Consider the following 24,976-nt stretch of genomic DNA (forward strand, 5'->3'; position numbering starts at 1 on the left):
AACATTGCTGCTCCCTTCTGACCAGCTCAGACCTTACAAAGCTGACCCTAACCTGCAACCTGCAAGGGTAAACACAGTTCCCACTAGTGTTCTCAAGATACTTCCAAGATTTAGAAGTGCTCATTTAGATCAGTGTTACATGGAGGGGTCAGTAAATACTATTATTTTTGAGTCTCAGTGACAGAGCCCTCCTAGATGGAGAAAAAGGGAGGTTTGTGATTTAACACAAAACCTGACAGCCCAGCTGGGCAGCACCCACAGACGTTTCTTGCAGGCTAACATGACCTGCTTCTACCAAGACAGCGGTAGATGACTTCCTATTCGTCAGTTCTGTCCCTCTAGCTGCTGTAAGAGCTGGATTTACCTGTTTCTCAGGGCTGTGAGATGCTTCTATGGTCCAGCCACTAACATAAGCAATGTCAGGTCTTCTACTCTTTCCATTCACAAAGACAAGTGTTTGAGAGCCTTGTGCTCTTAAGAGAGGTATGCACCAGGAAGCTCCTCCAATTCCCATCATTAGCACGTGACAGGACCTACCTCACCAGGTCTCCTGCGGGGTTGTATGATGTGTATGGCTGGGACCGAGTCTGTGGGCAATAAATACATCAGTGACTTTGTGGAGGTGGAAGAGACCTTTTTAATAAACAGGATTCAAATAAAATAAAAAAAAAAAATCCCTCTGAACTGCCACTGCGAGAAGAGTTCAGATAACTAGCACAGAAGATGATGCTGTATGTGCACGATGGAGGGAGAAGGGAAGAAAAGAACAAGCTGTCACCAACTTGATGAGCTTCCTCAGTAAATCAGCAGAAACCAGCTCAGCAAAACTCTCCAGATAAAATATTGGTGGATCCATGAGAAACAACTCAAATCAAAATAAAGAGAAATCCCTACATCGGAAGGCGCTACATTAGAATAACCAGCGAAATACTGAGTGCCGCTGGAGCCGCAGCAATGGAGGGGAGACAGGTAAGATCTGCCAGTCGTTCCTGGGGTCAGGAATAGCCACACAGTGAGGAACTCACTCAATCCTTTCACAGGCAGTGTGTGTGTGTGTGCTAGAGGGGGTGTTGGTGGCAGGGAGGTCAGGCTATCGAACGAGGTGGTGGTGTAGAGTGGCAGCAACGGAGGGTGAAGGGCAGCACTCAACGATGTCAACTCCATCTTGCTCTGGTGGCTAGTGCAAATAGTCGTCTACTCTGGCAAAGGAGCAGGAGCCCAAGCCCACGCGAGCCATGAGCCGCAAACACTCCGAGGCCTGGCCCAGGGCAAGCATCAGCGGGGGCTGCTTTGGCAGGTTCTGAGATTCTGTGGGGGCAAAAAAAGAAATCTGTTTAGAAGAGGTGCCCTGGCTGCGTAGTGGCTCACCTTGCACTTGAGTCCCTCTCCAGTCCCACCTGGGCACCAAGCCCAGCACCCCTGGCAGAAGGCACTGGCTCTGGAAGGAAGCTACTCCTGAGTACCGCTGGCTCTGCACCGCTGCTCCGCCGCACACCCCACCACCCACGACATGTCCCACGTGGGGCAACGTCTCATCAGGGCCTTTGAGAAAGTGCTGCTGCGGTGGCCAGAGCAAGAAAAAGGCAGCGGAGCTCCTGCCTCACTGTCTGCCAGAAAACCCTCAAAGCATGAGAGATCAAAGCGTGGAAGAATAAGGAAAGGCAGAAGAAATTGGCACCAAGCAAGAGGCAACCTCTCCCTCTCTCCCACTTGTGCAAGTCTACACTGAAGTCCAAACTCGCTCACTGGTTACTGCTTCTGTTCAACTGCACGTTTGCCAGGTATGCAAGAGAGAACCCTCAACTCAGCTAGACAAGGTATCTTGCGACCTGTGTGACGAAGCACATCCAGACACCATCTTTCATGTCTCCCTGGTGACACCCCTCAGCAACTTGTCCATGCTCCTCAAGCACTGGACGAACAACGGCTAGAACCGAGCCACCCTGCTGAACACTTGCCCATCGTGATTGTCTCTCTTTCCCAAACCATGTAATTTCTGTTCCTTTACTCAGACAGAACAGGAGCCCTCACGGATTTGTCCATCAAGCTGTTCCTTCCCCCCAGAATATAATCTCTAAATCTCCTTCTGGCACACTCAACGTGAGGCGCGTGGGTTCCCGAGATAGAAGCTGCCAGTGCTCAGCCGGCTATGGAGGGACTGAGCTAAACCAGACCGCGGAGTGTCCGGTGAAGTTACCTGAGCAATGACACAGCACATGCACGTCTGGTGACAGGATCAAGGGCCCTGCCTAGAATGAATCAATCTCTTTCTTGCAGACTGGTGGCAGGCCGTAACCTCATTATTACTATATTTCTCTACCATGGGATTTTTCTGTAGCTGAAGATGCCAGGAGTGTCAGCAATGACATGGCAACTCATTGACTGCAAGCACAAGACTTCTTCCATCAGGGAAGCTACTGCATTTACTATGCCAAGTTCAAGACAGGAAAGTAAATGAAAACAAGCTGCTGGGCCAAGAAACAGTCTTGTCTAAGGAAAATGGAAGAGCAGGCATAAACGTTCAGCTCTGAGGACACAGAGGAGGGCAAGAGACTGCTCATACCTGGATGCAACCATCATCCATCCTGCTGACACAAAGAGCAAAGCTCATCAGAAAAAGGGGAGCTGTCTTGCTAGCTGAAGAAAACCAACTTATAACCAGATGTCTACACAGAGGGGGCTCCTCTCATCTTAAGATCAGAAGGGAAAGAGCAACAGGGCTGGACCATTACCACAGCCCCGATTCCTGCAGGCAGCCAGGCCCTCTGGGCTCCAGCAGCCATAGCACATGATGGGAACATGCAGAGGCAATATCTGAAGGGAAGACAGACCCGTTTAACTCTGCATGCCCAAACATGAGATTGGAGGTAACTGCTTTAGAGCCAACACTACAGAAACCTGCTTCACTTATGAGCTGCTGCAACAGAGCAACTGCATTCCCTGCCAGAAAGCAGGATGATGCCAGGACAAAACTGCCAACCCAAACAGCAGATTTGCTGCTAAGGCCAGTGAACTGATTCAGTTGGGTTTGAAGCAAGAAGAAAGAGGGGCAGGAAATGCATTGAAGAGATCTTGGTTTCTTCAGTAAGCAGGGGAGGAAAATCCTGAGGAGCGTCCTTGGAAGCAGCACTGCGGAAGACCCAAGGAAGGGAGCCAAAAGATTAGTTCAGGTGGATCTGTCCTCTGCATGCTTCCCTCCTGCCTGCCTTCCTGCATCACTGCCTTGTCAGTCCCCAGCAACAGAAAGAGAGGCAAAAGCTAAACACAAGTATTTCTGAACTTTTCCTAACGCTCACAGGCTTGCCTGCCACAGGACAAACCTTGAAAGCAGGTATGTCCAGTGGGTAGAGCTCACATAGGAACCAGGCCTTACCCAATATAGCACTATTAAGAGCAGCACACACAGGTTCCCTCTGGATTGGGTCCAGCTGTTGACCGACGGGGCAGTTCCAAGGGTCTGAGTAAGCTAACAAGCTAAATGCGTCCTGTATGAGAGAACAGAAAGGCACAGTAAGGTCATGCATGGCTGCAAACGCACAGGAAAACTGCCAAGTCCATCAGCCGGGGCACCTCCTGCCATCGCCAAGGTGACAGGTGCCTACCTCCTGAAAAGAAACGGCCCTTTTCTTCTTGGCAGCAAGGGACCACACTGGGCCATCAAGATAGTAGATTAAAGAGGGTGCCCCCTCCATCTGGCAGGGTAGCCAGCACGGGAAGGCAGGTAGAGTGTCACCTGGAGAGAAGAAGAGCGAAGGCAGGCAGGAGCTGTATTGCTTCTCTCCTGTGCTGAGAACTGGGTCTAGATGCTCTATGCTCACTGAGTTTCAACCTCTGATCCCCATGCAGGCCCCCTCTTCCTCACCAGGTGCAGAAGTGGGGGCCACCCAGAGCTCTGCAAGAGAACCCGCAACCCCACTCCTGGCCCAGAGAACTGCTGCGATGCAGCACAAGGCCCAGGCTTACCTGAAGCATCTTTTTGTGCATTGTGTTCTTCCCATATTCTCTGCAAAGCTGCTCGCTCAGCATCTGCAGCTCCCGTCCAAACTGGATCATTCGCTCCGTGGCAGCGTGGTTCCCTCCACAGAGCTGCCTCTGGGGGCAGCTGTCTTCTAGAGGGAAGGCAGCGGAGAAGTAACAATCGTCTTTCATTCCTCACCACTGCCTATTCTGTGTCATGCTACCCATAAACTCCTTTCCCTTCTGGCACAGATAGCTGGTCCCTGCTCTAAGTTTATCCCAGTGGAAGGTTTTTGTGATCCCTACACTGCAACAGCCAGTACTAGCTTTTTCGTAGCACCTGTTAGGTACAGGGAAAACTTGAGCTCAATTTGTTTAATGCCTGAGAACTACCTACAAATCAAGTCTTCTGATAAAATCATGGGAGCTTGCAACTCCAGCTGTGTTACCCTTTCATGTGTGTAATACAGCGTACACAACACGGAAATCCCTGGTCTAAAAAATCCTCGGCACAGAAAACTTTCAGTCAGAGATGCTAACACCAACCTCCCAGTATTAGGTGGCCACAGGACCCATTGTAACTGGAGGAATCCCCAGTTTCAGAGGTAGTGTAGCTGATTCATCCTCTCCCTCCTGACTAAAACATCCACAAACAAGACAGTTGTAGCTGACCACACTGTGCAGAGGGCACGCTGTGGCTGGACATCAGCCAGCCTTTCACAGCTTGGTTCAGTTCCTCAGCTGGCAGAAGTGCCAGGACTGCTCTGAGCTGGAATTCAGGGCCAGTGCTCCACAAACCTTTGACTCCTATTGCTTTCCCTGCTCCACAACATCACCAGCACTGCTGCAAGACTATGAAAAGCCAGACCTAGTTCTAGTTCCAGAACAGATTCATTTTCCCCATGAAACAGGCATCCTGAGAACTTCATTCACTGGGGTAGGGAAAGAAACTCAAAGTTCATGTTTTTTCCCCACAGTTCAATACCAGCTCTTTCTATTTCCCTTTACCCCTCCTGCCTCTGAGGCCCTACCCATGCTGGATTCATCCGTCTGCAGGATCTCTTCATGTTTGTAGGTGCCATTCATTATCCTGGTGGATGAATTTTCCAGGACTCCATTGGGGTAATGTTCAGCCTCCATTTCCATCTCGCTGTCACTAAGGTGAAAGGAGGAAAGAAAGGTCATATGTCTAAATTAGAAAGGGAAGAAATGAAGAGCTCAGATGCCAAATCACAGAATCACAGAATCACTCAGGTTGGAAAAGCCCCTTGGGATCATCGAGTCCAACCATCAGCTCTACTCTACAAGTTCTCCCCTACACCACATCCCCCAACATCTCATCCAAACAGCCCTTAAACACACCCAGGGATGGGGACTCCACCCCCTCCCTGGGCAGCCTATTCCACTCTCTGACCACTCTTTCTGGGAAAAATTTTTCCTCATGTCCAGTATGAACCTCCCCTGTTGTAGTTTAAAGCCGTTCCCTCTTGTTCTGTCACTAATCACCTGTGAGAAGAGACCAGCACCAACCTCTCTACAATGGTGCCCAGCAATGGTCAGTAGACCAGAAAAAGTGCCAGTTGGGCTACAGAGAGCCAGATGGGCTAATTCAGTGTAGCAAAAATTGTTGCAGGCTTCTGAAGACAATTTATGAAACAGGTTTCTGTTCCAAGAGTACCAGTCATTATTACAGGTGCAGAGTGCTTACCATTTTCCGTTCAGGAAGCAGTTATATCTGGGACAGTGAACAGCAGCCAGACAACAGATAACATACTAACACACTAAACAGGAGGGAAATCTTGGCTATGGTAAGCCATCAACCCTTGCAAAAAGTGCAATACAGAACACAGGGGCTCTAGGCTTAAGTGTTCAAGACAGCAGTGTGGATGAGATTGCTGATTAACTGAAATGATGAGAAAATCTTGCTGGGACTTGGCCTCTACATTAAAAAGAAATCATAAATCCAGCATTATCAAATGATTCTGGTAAATTGAGTTTGAACAAGTGTTTCTCAGTTATGTGCTGAGGGTCGGAAGGATGATCCAGGAAATTACAGGCCTGTCAGCTTGAGTTCGGTACCCGGGAAGCTGATGGAGCAGCTCATCCTGAGTACCATCACACAACACATGCGGGACAACCAGATGATCAGGCCCAGTCAGCATGGGTTTATGAAAGGCAGGTCCTGCTTGACAAACCTGATCTCCTTCTACGACAGGGCGACCTGCTTATTGGATGAGGGAAAGGCTGTGGGTGTTGTTTACCTTGACTTCAGTAAGGCCTTTGACACCGTTTCCCACAGCATTCTCCTGGCAAAACTGGCTGCTTACAGCTTGGATGGGCACACACTTTGCTGGGTAAAAAACTGGCTGATGGCCGGGCCCAAAGAGTTGTGGTGAATGGAGTTAAATCCAGTTGGCAGCCAGTCACGAGTGGTGTCCCCCAGGGCTCGGTTTTGGGGCCACTCCTGTTTAACATCTTTATTGATGATCTGGACGAGGGGATCGAGTGCACCCTCAGTCACTTTGCAGATGACACCAAGTTGGGTGGGAGTGTTGATCTGCTCAAGGGTAGGGAGGCTCTGCAGAGAGACCTGGACAGGCTGGAGCGATGGGCTGAGGCCGACTGGAGGAGCTTCAATAAGGCCAAATGCCGGGTGCTGCACTTGGGCCACAACAACCCCCAGCAGCGCTACAGGCTTGGGGAGGAGTGGCTGGAGAGCTGCCAGTCAGAGAGGGACCTGGGGGGGGTGATTGACAGCCGGCTGAACAGGAGCCAGCAGCGTGCCCAGGTGGCCAAGAAGGCCAATGGCATCCTGGCTTGTGTCAGCACTAGCGTGGCCAGCAAGGACAGGGAAGGGATCTTACCCCTGGACTCGGCACTGGTGAGGCCGCCCCTCCATGAGTGGGTTCAGTTTTGGGCCCCTCACTCCAAAAAGGCCATTGAATGACTCGAGCGTGTCCAGAGAAGGGCAACGGAGCTGGTGCAGGGTCTGGAGCACAGGTCTGATGGGGAGCGGCTGAGGGAACTGGGGGGGTTTAGTCTGGAGAAGAGGAGGCTGAGGGGAGACCTCATGGCCCTCTACAACTCCCTGAAAGGAGGGTGCAGAGAGGGGGAGTGAGTCTCTGTAACCAAGTAATAAGCTCCAGGACCAGAGGTAATGGCCTCAAGTTGCACCAGGGAAGGTTTAGACTGGATATTAGGAAGCATTTCTTTCCAGAAGGGGTTGTTGGGTGTTGGAATGGGCTGCCCAGGGAGGTGGTGGAGTCCCCATCCCTGGAGGGGTTTAAGAGTACGGTCGACTCAGCGCTGAGGGATTTGGTGGAGTTGGGAACTGTCAATGTTAGGCTGATGGTTGGACTGGAGGCTCTTCAAGGTCTTTCCCAACCTAGACAATTCTGTGATTCTGTATGGCTCTCAAGAGGACACGATAGAGACTACAAACTGTGCTCAGCACAGTACTCAGAGGATGAGTGCCAGCTGCAATTAGCAAGAGATTCTACTAACCACAAAGATACCCTCTGCTCCAGCAAGGCCTCGCACAGCCCTGCAACACCAACCTGGATAGCGAGCCCAAAGGAAGCTCAGTTCTCACCACGGCTCAATATGCTCCACGCTCCAGTAAATGCAGTAGTAACTATACCACTCTCCTGGACCACCTATGGCTTCTTGGAGAAGGGAGGGTTTCTAAAGGTCTGACTTGCTGTCAGAAGTATGAAACAAATTACTGCTGATTCAGAGGCTCATCTGGAAGGAACTGGGCAACAGGTAGAGGCAGCCAAGAAAATTACTCAAGAGGGCAATGCACAAACCCAGTAAAGAGTTGAGCTCCTGCCTCACCCACTAAAGGGCAGGCAAGCTTCTTAGCAGCAGTAATCGACTGGCTGAGGCAGCAGCAACAAAACCAGGCTCAACAGGAGAGCTTCTATGCAAACGATCGTGTTGGGCTCTGACGGCATCAGTTTAATGGGACAGCTTGGTGCCTGAAACAAGAGCATCATAATATTCTTTACAAGATGAGCTTCCAAGACTGAGCCAGAGCAGGGGAACTGCAACAGGCTTGTGTCTGCTGGGAATAGTAGTGACCTTGTAGATACAAAGAGTTATTTTGTTGTTCAAAAGAGCAGGAGAGATGTCTTTCTGGCTCCTCAGAAAGCAGACTGAGCCCTCTTCCACCATCTCACCCTCCTCAGGCATCTACAAAGGAAAAAAAAAATACCTGGTTTCTTGGTTACTCGTACTACTGTGCTGCTGAGATTTGGTAGAATCTGTAGAATTGGACTCAGAGTAGTTCACAGATGAGGGGGAGGAGGAGGAGGAAGATGAAGATGATGAACTCAGTGTTGGATATTTACTGTGACTCTGTTTGCTTTTTGTGGACATGACTCCATTGCTACAGGTTGGACTATCTGCTCCTGAAAGTCAAGAAGAAAGGGAAAAATGAGACCATACCAACAGTATCACTCTATTGTGAAGTCAACAATTTAGCAAGAGAGCAGGCCCCAAAGGAAGAAAGCAAAATAAGACTGAAGATCTTAAATTATGATTCATCGTTCTTAAATTCAATGGGGTTTAGAGAAAACACAAATGAATATGGAAGGAACCCTACTGCTCACCAGCGACATCTGAGCTTAAGGAAGTTCGAACAATGAGCTGTAAATAAGAGATTGGCAGAAACAGCTCACCAAGTACAGAGAATACTGTTGAAATATGAAGCATGGATGGTTTGTAAAGAAGTTCACAAACTCTCTCCTCACAAACCCAAATACTTCTCATAAACCCTCTATCCAGGAAAACTATGAAAACACAGCTGAAAACTGGGCCACAAGTACTTTTTGCAAGCAGAACTTCCCAGGCATTCCACAACCTACCTTACGTTAGGGATACACCTGATTCACACAACACTTAATAACAACAACTCTCTTAATCACAAGCTAACCTTCCTCATTTAGGAGAACTGAAAGGAGACTCAGGCTTGAAATCTCATCCGCTCCCACACAAAAGGTGCCTATCAAGCTGTGGAACTCACTGACACAGGACACAAACCTTTGGTCATTACCACAGGTTTTATACAGCTTCAGGAAAGACTGGCTAAACTCACAGGGGCTATTTAATACCAAGACAACTGTAAATCATTAGGGGCTTAAATAATATTTTGGAAAGACCTCACTATGGGCTTGCCTTCTTCATATATTCTTCCCTAGGCAACCAATATTGACCACAGGATCTTGGTTAGATGATGTGACCTGGCATGGCTGTTCCTCCAGAAGTGATGGTGATACATCCAAATTCATCAGCTGATCCCACAATTCTATTTATAGCTAGGGAATTTATTTATATTTTTATCACGACAACACAAACATTCAAACAACATCTTTGTTGGTTTTGTGCATTTTAATGACAAAGATGCAGTAGACTGTGCACAACAGTTCTGCTTAATCTTTGAAACATGCACTGATGAAATGATCATTATTTTGAAAGTACGTCTGACAGAGGGAACTGTGCAAGGTGATGTCCCATGTACGGAGACAAATATATATGAATGCTGCCTTGCATCGCAGGGTTTTTTTAATCTAGGCATCTCCTGGTTGACAACGGGAATTACCAAGAGCTTTTATGGACTGATGGGATCATTCAAGCCAGAGAAACATACCCAGGGTTTCTCACAGCACAATATAGGAAACAAAGATACACTGGCTTGGGAAGGTGAGTGACAGCTTGGAGGCATTCAAGTAATTGTCTTCCTTTCCCTTAAATGTTTGCCTGCCCACAGTTTGTCACAAGCAGCAGTGGAATACCAAAACAAAATACACTCGGATGGCTGTGAGCAGCTCAAGGAAGCAGCTCAGATTGTTTTCAGGGGCTCTGCAGGTCATACTCCCTGGCCCATTCCATCTACAAAGCCATAGTCAAAAATTATCTAGGAAGATATCTTAGGTGTCCTGCTTTATCTTGTTCTTTCCACTTCAAATCCTAATTTAATTTCCCAAACTGCAAGGAGTTGATGCTCCAGAGATGGGTTTTGCAGGTACAGAACTGTTCCCTTCTCACATGTTTAGAGATTGCAAGGTAAAGTCCATGGCGGGAGGGAGAAGCTTTCATGCAAGGCATCCCTCTAATCTTTTTCTCAGCTGGCCAGAAAGGTGCATTTTCTGCTTGATTCCTACTGGAAAGCAATTCTGTTGCAGACTCCAAGGTAAAGGAAGCAAGCTTTGGTTTTTTCTTGCAGCTCAGTCAGTGAAACACTGAATCACTAGAAGGCCACCTTCAAAAGCTTCTTTACTCTGGAAAAAACCTGCTCTGCAGACAATTGTCTGTGGAAAATAACTAATGCAAAACCAACTCTGTAACAGTACAGACATGATACCAGTATGTCCTCTCAGCTGGGTATCAGAAAGGAAAGGACAATTTCATAGAATCATTCAGGTTGGAAAAGCCCCTCGGGATCATCAAGTCCAACCCTCAGCCCGACTCTACAAAGTTCTCCCCTACACCACATCCCCCCACAGCTCATCCAAACGACCCTTAAACACACCCAGGGAGGGGGACTCCACCCCCTCCCTGGGCAGCCTATTCCACTCTCTGACCACTCTTTCTGGGAAACATTTCATAGAATAATGCATGGAAAGTAGCAGGTAATGTCATACACAACCATGTCCACCTTTGACATTTACTCTAGGAGACACAGAAAACACACTTACCGGTACTATGAACGTGTGAGTTGCTTGATCCATGTCTAGGACTTAAGCTGGGGGACCCGGGGTAACTGTCCTGGGATCTGGGGCTGCGGGCACTGAAACAACGTACTTCACTGTCTGTCCCATTCACCATCTCCACAAACTGCCGACACCTGATTTCATAGGAGGGAAGAAGGAGAAAAGGGTGCGTGACAACCAGGATGCTCTGCATTGAGGTTTCCTTAGTTACTGAGTGGAGAAGTCCTAGAAACTGCATAGGAGTTAAATTTCTTGGCTTTCAAAAGCACATTTCAGACTCCTGGTACCTTTGTATTGCAAGTGCTCTGATAACGCTACGGGAGGAAGATGTTCAGAAACCGCAACTTTGATGCTAGTGAACATTGAGACATTCCCAAAACGCAAGTTTATTTCCACTGTGCTAAGAAGAAACTCTTCCTTTCATCTCCACCACCTCTGCAGGTACTCCAAAATTCAATTGTGGGGTTTTTTTCAGGGAGAAAATACTAAATCTGCCAAACATTATAGCTCCCCCGCTACTCCATCAACTTAGAAATACTGGTGGCCAATGGAAAATAGAGAAGGAAGGGTAATAAATGCAATATCCACAGTGACAATGAGGATAGCTCCTCATTTAGCTTTACTGGTATCCTTATATGTCTCAGGAGGCTGGGGAGAGACACTCTGTACAGCTGGGAGAACTGGGCCACATAAGCACTTTTTTCCTTTAGTCTCTACCCCAGATAGCCTCTTCCATACATCTGCCTTTCTAGGAACCTTCACAGCGACTGCCACACGCTCCAGTGTTGCAAGATCTCCAGAAGATGTCATCCACCTCTGGATGCTAAAATTTCATCCACCTCCGCCTGACCTCACGAGGCAAAGCCATACTAGGTCTGAGCACCAACAAAAGGGCTACATCTACATTGCTACAAGCACTGTGCAAAGGACTGAACCTATGTCCTCTCCCACCTGCTCCTGAAGGGCTATCGAGCAGTTTGAATTCGGGCCAAGGTGTGCAGCCAGACTGGATGGCTGGACAGCCTCTTTCCTCTCTCCTTCATCTACACATTTCAGCACTAGGGAGTATAAAGCTATTCATACTTACTTTAACATGAAGAGTAGGTTGGGGTTATGTTCTAGGAGGCCAGGATAGAGCTGCTGGGTGGCTTCTATAGCCTCTCCCACTCTGCCTGCTAATACTAGCTTCTGTATTCCTGAAAGCAAAAGGAGACCTATTGACACACAGGACCAGCCAACAAGAATGGCCAGAGTTGTCTCATGTACGCCACACAGCTCCCCACTACCACCTTGCACAAGGGCTAGGGAGAACTGGGGACCACATTTTGTTTATTATGGATTAGGGTGAGGAAAAGCCTGTGAAAATGAGGGAGAATCTGTTAGTAGCTCAGAAACACCAAGAGTAGAAAGAGCTGAAGGATGAGGTAGGTGCACTGGGGTGGGGGGCTCTGGGACTTTAGTCCTTTAGTCACAGAGCTATGAAGCAATGGAAAAGAAAGCAAGACACGAGAGCTGGATGGGAGCAAGGAGGCTGCTGGGGAAATTACAGTTTCAGAGGAGAAGCCCCTAGGTCACCCCCACATTACATCCTCTGGCTGGTTCACACTCGGAAGCATATGTATGGCTGAGCATCAGATAAGCAGAGTATTCTTAGGGGGTCTGTGGGCTTAAACCATAGCACAGTACTGCTTCCCCAATACCCCTAGCTCTAAGCAGAAGCAATTTTACCGACAAAACTGGGTTCCTGCAAGTCCCACCTCAATATATTCCCAGAGAAGTAACCTGAGCTTGGCCTGCAATGAGAATGTGGCACCTGTAAGTTAGCTCCAAAACTCAGCTATTGACTAAGCTAGAAACAGCTCAACAAGTTGTACACTTCTAGGAGGTGCAAAGAGACAAGGCAGAAGCCATCTATCATCCTGGGTGTTCATGTCCCACATATGCTTCTTCAGTGGGTCAGAAGACACAAGTGCAAGACTTGAGATCCCATCCCTGAACAATCAGAGAAGCTGCTGCTCTACAGAGGTTCACATTTTACTTTTTTTTTTTCTAAGTGTACTTAAAACTAAACCTAAATGTACTTAAAACTAAAAATGCACTGCATTTCCATCTCTGTTTTTTCCAGGACTCCTTACAAACAACAGAGAGAAGGTTTTGGTTTGCCTGTGAGGTGCTTTGCAAGCAGAGGCTGTAATAACAACAGGCTGTGACTTTTGCAAGTCATGAGCAGTCCAAAGCCCAGGCTGGTAATCCCCATTAGCAATCCCCGGTAACAATCTGCAATGACTTGTCTTGGCTCCCACTTCTCAGTGCTTATTTGCTTGTTATTGTAGCTGAAAGATAAAACCAAAGACATGGCTCTCACACCAACGTGTGTTGCACAGTCTCCTTCATTTCACTCTGTTTCTTCTACTTACTTGCATGTCCGTTTTCACGTCTCGCTGCTTCTGACAGCTCTCTTCTTTGCCTTGTTTGGCAACTCTCACAGATGTCGTCGTCTTTTATAATTTTCCCCACTTTTTGTTTTCCCATCTGTGTTTTCCTCACACCTTTTATTTAAGCCCCAACTTCAGAGCTCTACATTCCTTCCCTCCATCTGCCTTGTCACCTGTCCTCAGACAAACGAGACTGCACTGCCTTGCGTGCCTTCCGTAAGCCTTCACCAATTAAACCCACACCAGCAAGAACACTGGCTGGGGTCAGGGTTGCATAATGCATGACCTGGAAAGCACAAAGCCCATCAGCACTAATGGGCAGCAACTACAAGTTATTTTGGGTACTAAGCAGAGTCCCCAAATGAACCTGAATGCTGGCTAAGCGTATGCAATGTATGGAGAGCGAGCGACAAAGGGGCACGATGCTCCTGATACGTAACAGTCACATGAGAAACAGTTCACAAAGGGAAGGGAAATGTACAGAGCGGGGTGTAGCCTGTATTCAACAGCCAGGAGAATGCAGAAAACACACCAATGTTCTGAGCCTCTGAATAGAGAAGCTAAAAAAAAAAAAAAAAGGTACGGCAGGAGAAAGCTGCAAGCCTTATTCTGCAGGAACCAAAAGCACTTACAGCCTTACCAGCTGAGAGATGAGCCACTTCAGAGAAAACAGCAGTAACCAAAACAGACACAGAACACAAATTCTTCACCTACTGTGAGCTAAACACTTTGGCTTTGAATTTGCAAAACCCTTCGTATGCAAAAAATTCACCTGAAGACAAGAAGTGCAAAGGGACTGGAAGACTCATTAACTCTGGGAGCTGTAGTTAAAATAGATTGATGGGTCTGGGTCCTTGCGACCATGCTAATGAAACTGCCCCTGCTGCAACAGACTGCATCAAAGAACCCAAATCCAAAGGGATCTCTGGTGCACAGGGATCTCAGTTCAGGTAAAGTCCAAGGTAATCATTCCATTCTCCACTGATTTGGCACTATCTCCCAGAAAGCACCTTTTGCCCTAGATATTATGTTGAGCCTGATGTGTGAAACTGCTGGACTCAAAGCTGAGAATTACCTCATCTCTTCCAGGATTCAGCTATTCATTTTCAACAAGACTGAGTAAAATTAACCAAGTTGATCAGAAGACTCAGCATACTCAACACTGCCAGGCATGTAGGTCATTTCTCAGAGCAGACAGACAAAGGAAAGAATAGGGCAGTTCTTCAGGCAAAGATGGCAGAGGGTGGAGAGGACACAGTGATGATGGGAAAAGTGCTCCCAGCAGTGGTCCCCAAGCTCTAGTGACCCACAGGCAGCATCGCTAAGTCAGCAGTGTGCTGTGGACAGCTTCGCACTGTCGTGAAGTCACTTTTCTACTTCCACAGCACTTCATTCCTCTGCAGAGTCCTCAAGACAACACATGGCCAGCACGACACATTTTGGGAACAACTACCCAAGAGACTTACTTTGTCTATTCTTTATTGAGGTCTGTTCTTCCTGGATCGTGGTGTCTGTGACTCTGGCAAAGGCAGTTGCTGTTGAACAGTACCCATGATGAACCAAATACGACGAAACCATACTAGAAAATACAAACAGATTAAGAGACATTGGTAAAATGGGGTAATCACACTGGAGAAAAAAAATCAACACGACAGAAGTGGCAATTTCAGTGACCAAACTCAGCTTGCTTAGGACATAACCAGGATCCTACTTCTGGGTCCGGCCAGTGTAAATTTACAAGATAGGCACCTCGTCCTCAGCAGACAGCAGGGATGCTCTAAATTCACCTTACAGGGGAAAAAAAAATAATTAAGACTTCAAATGCATACACTGTTTTTTATTTATTTAATGATTGCTGTCCAAGGGCCACTTGGAAGAGCTCAGTACTGCGTTACTGCCAGTGACATCCTATATATAGACATAAAATCTGAACTTCAGAGAGGCTCATGGCTTTCAAGTAGATCTCAAAAGAAAAAGATTCTGGTCAGGAGTTTCTTCCATCACTTATTTTGCCAGCAATTGTATCTTTGGTAGTTGAATCTCCTTATGAATTCTACAAATTCAGATACTTTCATCTGCTCATTTACAAAGAGTAGACTGTCAGCACTGATTTTACAAACATTAACACAGTTTTAAGTTGTATTTAAAAGAAAAGGTTGGGGAGGGGTTAGTATCACTGTCAAAACAAACACAACAAAAATGTCTTTCTGAACAGACCGTTTCTAAAGCACTTGTGCCTTCCCAGGATATGGCAAGCAAATGTTAATGTTCACTGGGTTTTAACAAAACCTAAAAATTCAGCACAGGATTTCAAAGCTTCTAGTGATGAATCTCAGAACAGGCTTCTCACGCTGAGCTGGTATTGATCTGATCAAGTCACAGCTCAAAACACACATTCAACTTGGCTACTTTCAGTACAAGAAAGAAGTAGTTTATGAGTCAGCAATAATTTTCAGACATAACATTGTAAGCAGGTGTGTAATTTTTAAAACTTGTTTTAAAAACAAGTGCTTCTGACCACTGTTGGTACAAGACATGCCCTTTGCCCTTGGCATGGTACGGACAGGCATAATAAAGTGTATCCCTCTCTGTCAAACAGCAGCCAGGTCACCCTGGCTCAGCCAGGCTGAGACACTGAACACAGTGATCCAGGCTGGCAGGAACAGAGGGGAAGAGCCAACTCTTGCTTCAGTGTATTTCAGTAGCCAGAGTCAGAGGCTGCAAAGATTTAAATGCTCTACAAAGCTGCACAAAACCTGAGCTCCTCCCTATGCCATTTCTGCCCATGGCATCACAGAAGTGTCCCTCTGTGGGTACACAGCAGTATTACATCCTGGTCACTACGCCAGGCTAATTTTCAGCAATGAGTTACCAGTTGTGTCTCAGCTACTTACTACTGCAGTGCTGCACACCCTCAAACATTCAGCAGCATGTTTGCATCCCAGGGTACCTCTCCTGAAGTTCTGGGGGAACATTATCGCACTCCGCTGTGACCTATGTGACACATTCATGCAGATACAAAAACCTTTCGGAATCCCAGGTTCTCCAAGGCAATAGCTTTTACTGTTTGGGAGCCCTGGTTGAAACTTGTTGAGAGCACAAGTGCTCAAATCACCCGAGCAGCTGTCTTTGTTGCTGCATCTAGGGGTGCTTCTCTCACCTAGAGTGGTCATGGTGGTGGTAGAGAGGCTTGTACTGCTTGTGGATTTTCTTCTTTGAAACGGAAGTCAGCTGCACATTTCTCTGTACAAATTACACAAAGTTCTCCTCTTTTTGCTTGGTACCACTTAGATTCTGAAACGAACAACGTCGAGTCCTCCTGCTTTATCAGAAATAGAGACCTACACCATTCCTTCTCCCATAATCAACCACACCAGCTGATCTCAAGTCTCAGATGACTCCTACTCAAGATTCTTCATAGCAAGAGCTAAAAAGATGAGAGATCCTATAAGACTGTAACAACACACAAAGAAGACAAGTTATCCACGTGAGTCCCTTTCAAGGTTTCAACCACTTGAAAACCTTGTCAGATCAGCCTCTCCGGTGACAGCAAATCCAGGAGTGCAACACAGATGGAAAATTCTGCCAGGCTAATTCTTCCTCTGCTTTCCAGGGAGGCACTCCCTATAGCAAACCTTCCCCAGTGACAGCCTCTCTAAGACTATGCCTCTCAGGATCAGTCAGGGAGGACAGTCTTTGAAGGGAAGGAAATGATTAGCTGCACAGTTGGAGATTAAGTAAGATAGGAATCCTAACAAAGCCACAGGATGAGAAAACATTGGCCCAAGAGCTTGAAGATCCAACCTGAAACAGCTGGATGCCTAATGTGATGTACAAGCCCTGACTTAAACCCACCTACTGAGAGAAGATGGGAAACATGAAGCTGATTCTTAACAAGAAGTCCAAAGGAGATATGAGGAACTCCAGACTGGTGACCCTGACACCTCCACCATGCACATCAGAAGAAACAATTCTGGAGAACACAAGGAACAAACACAGGAATAAACTGGTCCTACTGCAGAAGAATCAACAGCTTTTGTAAAGGGAATTCATAGGTTATTTGGTGACATCTTTGGAAGGCATCTGGAACAGGCAGAGAAGAGCTACTTTTGCAGTCCACCTGGTTGTCCAAAGATATTTCACAGTCTTTCAGCAAAGCTTCTCAAAGAAATTGTGTTACCATGTGATAAAAGGAAAGGTCCAACATGGCTAAATATTCAGTTTAACAATGGGGTGGCTAAAAATGGTCAGTTTTACCAGGGAAAGGAAAAAACACTTTAGTGGTAAGTGCTGCAGCAACCTGTGCTATTAACATATTCATAAAACTAAGCTTGAAAGATCAGTGCTCTCACGCAATGCAGGTGCTTTTATGTTCAAAGATGCAGGGCGCACACTTTTTCTCTGAACAAGTTGCCTTTTGAGCACTGGGAACTAAGTATTTCCATTTAAACATCAGTGAACCTCTTCATTCTCTTTGGCTGCTAAGCAAATGTTCCAGAAGCGGATCCTGTCTTTCCACAGCCTGACAAGATGCGCTGCACAGAGTGAAATGACCCCACAAACTCAACAATCCAGTATATCAGAATAAAAGTTAACATTAAGGTCAATGCCAGGTGTTACATCTCATTCATGCTGGGTCAGACCAAACACCCAGTTAGCCCAGTACTTGTACCTCCTAACTGGGAAAAGCAAACACCTAGAAAAAAATAAAGAACAAGGCACATATGAGATTATACTTTTCCCCATAACCCTTCCAGCTTCCAGTGAGCGGTCAGATACCTCCCGTCCTAGAGGTTGTATCCTCTACATCGTAGCTCTGATAGATTTTTCTTTCTAATAATGTCTGCAGCCACTTTCTGAATCCATGCTGGTTTCAGGGTATCTTATGAGGACCCGGCACTGAGCCTTGTTGAATCTCATACAATTGGCCTCGGCCCCTCGATCCAGCCTGTCCCGATCCCTCTGCAGAGCCTCCCTACCCTCAAGCAGATCAACACTCCTGCCCAACCTGGTGTCATCTGCAATCGTACTGAGGGTGCACTCGATCCCCTCATCCAGACCATTGATAAAGATATTAAACAGAACTGACCCCAGTACTGTGCCCTGAGGAACACCACTTGTGACCAGCCACCAACTGGACTGAACTCCATTCACCACAGCGAGTTTTTTACCCAGAGTACGCCTGTCCAAGCCGTGAGCAGCCAGCTTCTCCAGGAGAATGCTGTGGGAAACGTGTCAAAGGCTTCACTAAAGTCTAGGTAGACAACATCCTCATCCTCTAAGTGGGTCACCTTGTCACAGAAGGTCACTTGATGCCCTTTAATTCTTGCAGTACAATTGTTCCATCACCACCTTCTCAAGGCTATTCAAGATACTTTTTTCACACTTCTGCCTTACCCCTCACAATCATATCCTTCAACGCTGTGGGTCTGTATATTTGTTCCCCGCCTTACACCCACCCCATATCTTTGCACATCCTGCCTTGTTTTCTTTCCATGTTTTTCTCACTTCTACTACGTACTTTTGGAGAGAAAGAACGGAAACATCACATGGTATTCACATTAAGGGTGCACCACATATTCACACAGTGACAGAATTATTTTTGTCCTCTGTTTTTTCTCTAGCATTTTTTTTTTCTGCTTGCTATCAAAAAAATGAGCTGACATTTCCATGCAATGATTCATCATAACCCAAAGATCTCATTCCTTCCTGAAGGGTCCCTTCTTCCCAGCCATTTCTGAACACCCTCAACACCACAGACACTACTAGCGTGCATCCAAGTCCTCCTCCCAAAGTGACAATCCCTTATTCACTTGTTCCCTCTCTTGTCTATCTTTTAAACAACTCATAATCCACATTGGACATGTGCCATCAACCTCTGGCTGCACAGTCCCCCCTTAGTTTGCAGCAAGGGAACTTCTCAAAAGCCTTTTGGACTTCAAGGCAAAGACAGCAGCCCAAGAACCATATCCATGTGTCTGCTGGCTCCTCTTTGCAAACCCCATGTCCTATTTCTCCACATGCCCAGTGCATCTACCCTTCAGTAGTGCTTCTACGGATTTGTCCAAGCCAGACATCAAGGTTGTCTCAGCCTGTCGCTGCCTGAATTTTGTGAAACCCTTCATGAAACATGGCACCATCCTCCCGTTCTCTTGACCCAAGGCAGTTTGAAGAGAAAATCTGTTCTACAGCCACAAGCTCACCTGTCTTCTCCTTGAGTCCTGGTAGGATTCTGGGTAAGTATCTAATCCCAGAGACCTTCTCCACTTCCCCTCACCTATTTCTTCCAGTGCTTTTTTTGACAGACACTTCAATCCCAGACACAGCCTCTGCCAAGTCCCTCACAAAGAAGCGTCCCAGCATGACAACCTACCTGATTTCTGGACACAAAGGCAAAGAATTCAGTTGGATATGGTTTTATCTTCCCCAAGGTCTCTTTTAATACTGCAATGCTCTACAGACCTCCTGCTCCTTATTTTCTTGAAGAAGGATATTATTGTTATAATTATTATTTTCAATAGCTTCTGCTAGTTGCTTTTTTCAAAGGCTTTGCTGGTTGCCCTTAATTATCTGCAAATAACTAAATACAAGACTAGCAGAAAACAAGAACGATCACATGGATGCAATCATTGCTGCAGTGACCAGTGTCAGGTGTTTAGGGAAAGAATATAATAAAAAGGTGAAACACAGAGCTATCTGTAACCAGAGATATAAACAATAAGAGATAGAAGCAACAGCCATAGACTTGGGGGGTTCAAATATAACTGTGGAATTGGCCACCATGAATTACCGTGAATATTTAAATGTGTATCTTTTAAAATCTACTTAAACCACCACAACTTCTTGCAGCAGCAGGTCCCACAGTTTTACATACTTAGTGAAAAAAATATTATTTTGCTTATAAGCTAGAAGGTTCTTTTTCTCCAATTCTTGTGCTTTGAAAAACAGTGAATAATCACTTTCTAGTCATGCTCTTCATGGTGTAAATAACTGACAGACAACTACAGTCCACCTCCCTCAATTATCTGTTTCCAAGCTGTGGACACTTAAGTCACCTCTGTCTTTCTTCAGGCAGAAGATACTCCTGACCTCTGACAACTCTTGTCAATTGTTCTCATCAAGTTCCACTCAACCGTTTTTGCAATGAGAAAGGCACTCAATATTCATAAATTTATAAAATGCCATAACTCTGTTTTCAGTTAGGTTGGGTTTGGAAGCCTTTGGTGTAAGCTTTTTCATTTCTGATTTCAGCTGATTTACATACTGGCTTTTCTCCTATGTTAAGAGTTTTTATGGTGTCCTCTCCACTCCCCCTCCCCCAGGGCATCATCTCAAAGTGTATGTTCTTCCATTCCTACAAGCTTTCATGCAGTCTTTGGCTGAAAACTTCTCCCATCTTTAACATTTGAAACAGCAGCAATCTACACAAGAAAGACTATTAAACAACAAAACAGAGGGTAAAACAATTTGAGCAAAATGCACTGACTGGTAGTTTTTGCCATGAGAAAGCATAAATTAGCATTAAAAAAGTATTTAAAGCCTAACAGAATGAAAGAAGCTGAACACCAGAACAGAGACTTACTTCTGCAGCATGGCTTGCCACTCGCCTAGTCTGTCTCCTATGGGAAACCGCTTAATGGTGCTCTGAATCTTCGCTCGCCACTCCCTCATGTAGTCCTCAATGTCGAACACAAATGGCTGCTGCCCAAAGTTGGCATCGACTATCTCTCCTGGAGTCTGGAGACCCACTGTAGGGTAGAGATTTGACTGGGAAGGAAGAAAAAGAAACCTGTATTAAACCCAGCTTTCTCTTTCTGGTTCCAGTTACACGGTTTGGTAAGACAAAAGAGCTGCTCTTTAAATTGAAAAATGTAATGGAAGGGGGAACAGCCCTTTAGTACCTCTCAAGGAACCACATGACTTACTGTGCAGTTATTAAAAGTTATTGCATACAGCAGAACAATGGGTTCAAACCCCCAGCAGTCTGTGACTGACGCCATGACTGCTGTCTATGCCATGTCCACTTTCTGGCTTAGTTTTCTGCAATTTCTACCAAAGTTCAAGAGCCAGCAAATAATAATAATAAAAAAGTGAAAGGGGCATCATCTCAATCAACAGATCTACGTGTTCTCCACTGTTTCAGCTGAACTCTCTTATTCCTTAGAAGTTGCTGTCTGAGTATTTTACATCTCTGATGAAAAGAGAATGGATGGCAGTGGAGCTCTGAGGTTAGGTCTTTCATGATCCCATGACAGCAAGCCATCCGCACAAGAAATTCCACTACTGATAGATTAATTTCATTTTAAGAACAAGCATATGGATCCAAATGGAAGCTTTGACCCCCCAGCAGAACATGGGGAAAAGAAAAAGGTTACCACCGTGAAAACACCTCTTAAATTAAGACAATCATTGAGCTTCCAAATATGATCTGATTGAAAATAGGTGGTCAAAGCCTATCTAGAAGTTCCTTGAATTCAGGTTATTTTAAGAACAAGCTTATGGATACAAACTGAATCCCTGAGGTGACTTAAATGTAGGAAAAAGAGAAATGGCATCAGAAAAGATACAAGGGTGCCTGGTTCTCATCACTCTGGATGACAGTTTTGTAAGAGCACGTTCCATTCACTGTCATGGTACTTTTCTGCAGCACAAATTACTTTTCTGTTTGCAATACAAACTTCACTAATCCTCTGCTTCAGAGGATCTGCTGATAGCCTGTGGGGTTTAGCAAGAAATCTCTCTCATGAACTGTTTTGTGTTGGGTTTTTTCACTTTGCTCTAACACACTGGAGACTGAAAGCAGACATTGGCCAAGGCACACAGATGCACGTGGTGAAACTGAAGTCTGGGTGATGCCTGGTTGTGGTGTCTCGCTCACGGTTGAACCCATGTCAAACGTTAGATCAGTGCAGACCTCTCTTTCTAGGTCAAACCAGCAAGAACTACTACTGGTGGTTAGATGGTTATCCTAAAGAAAGCTCCTCCTCTATAGCAAGGGGCATGAGCTTGCCTACAACTATTTGCAGAGACCTGAGACATTGGCAACATCAGTGATCTCCCCTTGAGACTTACTGTAGTTGTGGATTTTACTCTTTACTAACGGTGTTAAGATTGTTACAAAGCAGAACCAGCAGAATCCTAATCACACTGGCAGAAATGGAGCCAGCATGTCGTGGGAAGTGGTTACTTCTCTCTGCTTTCACTGGTGTGGCTACACACCAGCGCTGCAGTACTGTACTTGATTCCCTGCTTCCACATCCACATCCCCAAGACAAGAAAGACATTCACAAACGGGGTCCAGCAGAATTCTAAGATGGTCAGAGGGCTGGAGTGCATGGCATACATGGAGAGGCTGAGGGAATTAGCTTGGAGAAGAGAAGGCAAAAGGGAAAATCTAACTGAAAGTCTTCCACTCCCAAAAGGGAGGTGATAAAATAGGTGGGGACAGATTCTTCTCAAGGGTGTTCAGTGAAAGGACAATGGGCACAAGCTGCAGCCAGGGAAATTCTGATGGGACATAAGGAAGAAATTCTTCCTTCTGAGGATGATTAAGGACTGGAAGAGGTTCCCAGAGAGACTGCAGCATCTCTGTCCTCAGAGATTTTCAAAATTCAACTGGATAAGGTCCTGACCAACCTGCTCTACCTTTGAAATTATCAAATCTCAAAAAAAAAAAAAAAGGAAAAAAATTTCAGGCTGGAAATTGAAATCAGAATGACTGCATCGTTGCTGACTCAGCACACCTCCTCCTTTCCTATTCTCACCCCAAGGAAGTCGCTGGCTTAGAGAGGTGTGCGAAGAAAATGCAGCACAATACGGGAAGAGCTACCAGAGGAAAACACCGTATCTAAAGTCAGTCTCTCCTTTCTTTCAAACCTAGCTGACAAGAAAGTATCTCTAATGAGGGATCAGATCTTTCCCACAGTCCATACTTTAGACTTTTTCATTAACTTAACTTTTTAGTATGATGAACCCAAGGACTTCCAAAGCCAGGAATCAGACACCCAAAATACTTGGAAGTTAGAAGTAAAAAAAACACAATTTACAACATATAACGTATTTTTCAGCTACTTTTACATACGTTCATCTTCAAGGGGAAGCTGCCAACTCCCATCTTCTCTCAAATCATCCCCAAGTTAAAATTCCATTTTTCACATGTGGGATGTGTCCTCTCTGTTTAGCAACTGTGGGAACCACACGTATTTCCACCACCCTGCCAGATGCAGGGAGACATCACCCCAGAGCCCACTGCCCAGGCTGATGCTTCTCTTGCCAAGTTCTTGAGGCACACCTTCCCCGTGACATTTGGACCACCTCTTGCCTCTGATGTTGCTGGCCAGGTGCTCATAACCCCCTAGTTCACCTTGACTTGTTTTTTAATCCCCTTGTCCCTTTTCACCCCTGCAATCCCACCCGGGGCTCTTTCACATTCTGCTTTCTTACATTTCCTATCGTTTTAGCAAACCACCAGGCGGGATAAACCTGACAGGGGCTTGTGTAAATAAGAGAGTTAGGCCTAAGCATTGACTTAAATTGGTAAAAAGGGGAAAAACTCTCCCTGTGGGATATTCACTTCTATTTGCAAGCAGTTATTTTAAGTATTAACTTCAGCCTGTGCTAAGCCAAAATGCAATTTTTTCCCTCATTGTACTTTCATACCAATGCAAACACTCTTTAGAGGGAACTGAAACAAGGTGAAACAAATATGCTTCACTGTATGTGGGACTTATCACAATAAAGTGTGGTTTTCAACAGAAAGTATCCATTTCAACTTCCTAACGTTGTGAACATTGCAAAATATTTTCTACATCATTTGCCTCTGAAAGGGGAATTTTGCAATAAGCACTTTAAGGAAACAATTTCTAGACTAGTAACATTTTGAAGGGTCAAATTAATTCCTTGTGTGATCTCACTGACATGCCAACCCTAGAAGTTGTTTAAGCTTGAAAGGTGTAAAAGTAATGGGGCTTACTGGCCAAGCTTCTCACTGATGTGTGCTACCATCATCACGTAGGCTGTAATGCAAGAAGAAGTTTTCAACCCACAGCCCCTCGCAGGAGGATTTCAGTAATTAGGTATGGAACAGAGCCAGAGCCAAAAAATGAGTGTCAAGCTGCTCAAACCAGAGAACCTCAAGGGTCACTCAGGTAAGATGGCTGTTTCCATTCTCGTTTGCAGTTACATTTTTAGACTGCAGCTTGAAGAAGTGAAGAAGGTGAAGAACATAGATTACATTCTGAATCTTTCATACGATGGATGTTTTCTCTTCTTTACCTTACAATGAATGGATATTGTGTTCGAGCCAGGACCACACTGCTGTAATAAATGAAAAATACCACTTGCATGTTCCATCAGTTTCAAATTCCCTACTACCTCAAGACTTCTACAATCTCTGACAATAGGTGTAATATTTAAACTGAAAGTCTATCTTGGGTTTAGCATCCCCTTCTTCAGGAAAGGGCAGTAACCTCAACTGTTTGGAAGACCAACCAAAATGCCATGGACCAAGGGAGCAAAAAGGGCCAGAAAAGGGCATGGAATACACATGGTGAGGGAAGAAGGCAGTAATTCATGGGAAGGATATTGGAAAAGCAGGATGGGAATGATGGAAGTGGGGTGTAGGCATCCTTAGGAAGAAGCTGCCAGCAGACACAGCAGCTGAGCTGTTTAGCACATGGAGACGAACGTCCACAAGCCACATGGAGGCAGAAGTCTCCTGTTCTTGCTTGCTCCACAGTTAGGGGGTGAAATGACCCAGTCAAGCTTCTCTTGCCCTCTTTTTAAAGAGAAATTCTCTCAGGGAGAATAATTCTCAACAGTAGGAGTCCTACAGGGTATCCACTGTTCTCCTTCCTGACCCAGAAAAACAGT

At 45.8% G+C, this 24,976-nt stretch overlaps 1 protein-coding gene across 2 annotated transcripts in view; it reads right to left on the reverse strand.

Annotated features, from left to right (window-relative positions):
* Positions 1-613: 613 nt before the first annotated feature.
* Positions 614-24,976, reverse strand: part of RANBP10 (RAN binding protein 10) — an 82,362-nt gene continuing 57,999 nt past the window's right edge. The window contains exons 6-14 of one of the 2 annotated variants that reach the window (XM_074882117.1): positions 20,688-20,872; positions 14,572-14,684; positions 11,758-11,866; positions 10,656-10,804; positions 8,174-8,369; positions 4,989-5,113; positions 3,964-4,106; positions 3,374-3,485; positions 614-1,308 (exon numbers count right to left, since the gene is read on the reverse strand). In XM_074882117.1, coding sequence (XP_074738218.1) covers positions 1,178-1,308; positions 3,374-3,485; positions 3,964-4,106; positions 4,989-5,113; positions 8,174-8,369; positions 10,656-10,804; positions 11,758-11,866; positions 14,572-14,684; positions 20,688-20,872 — 1,263 coding nt within the window. In that variant the 3' untranslated portion in view covers positions 614-1,177. Of the gene's footprint in view, positions 1,309-3,373; positions 3,486-3,963; positions 4,110-4,988; positions 5,114-8,173; positions 8,370-10,655; positions 10,805-11,757; positions 11,867-14,571; positions 14,685-20,687; positions 20,873-24,976 lie in introns of both variants that reach the window. The other variant, XM_074882116.1, reaches the window with a different exon arrangement.

This window comes from Strix uralensis, chromosome 12 (genome assembly GCF_047716275.1).
Source record: "Strix uralensis isolate ZFMK-TIS-50842 chromosome 12, bStrUra1, whole genome shotgun sequence".
In the NCBI taxonomy this organism is placed as follows: domain Eukaryota; kingdom Metazoa; phylum Chordata; class Aves; order Strigiformes; family Strigidae; genus Strix; species Strix uralensis.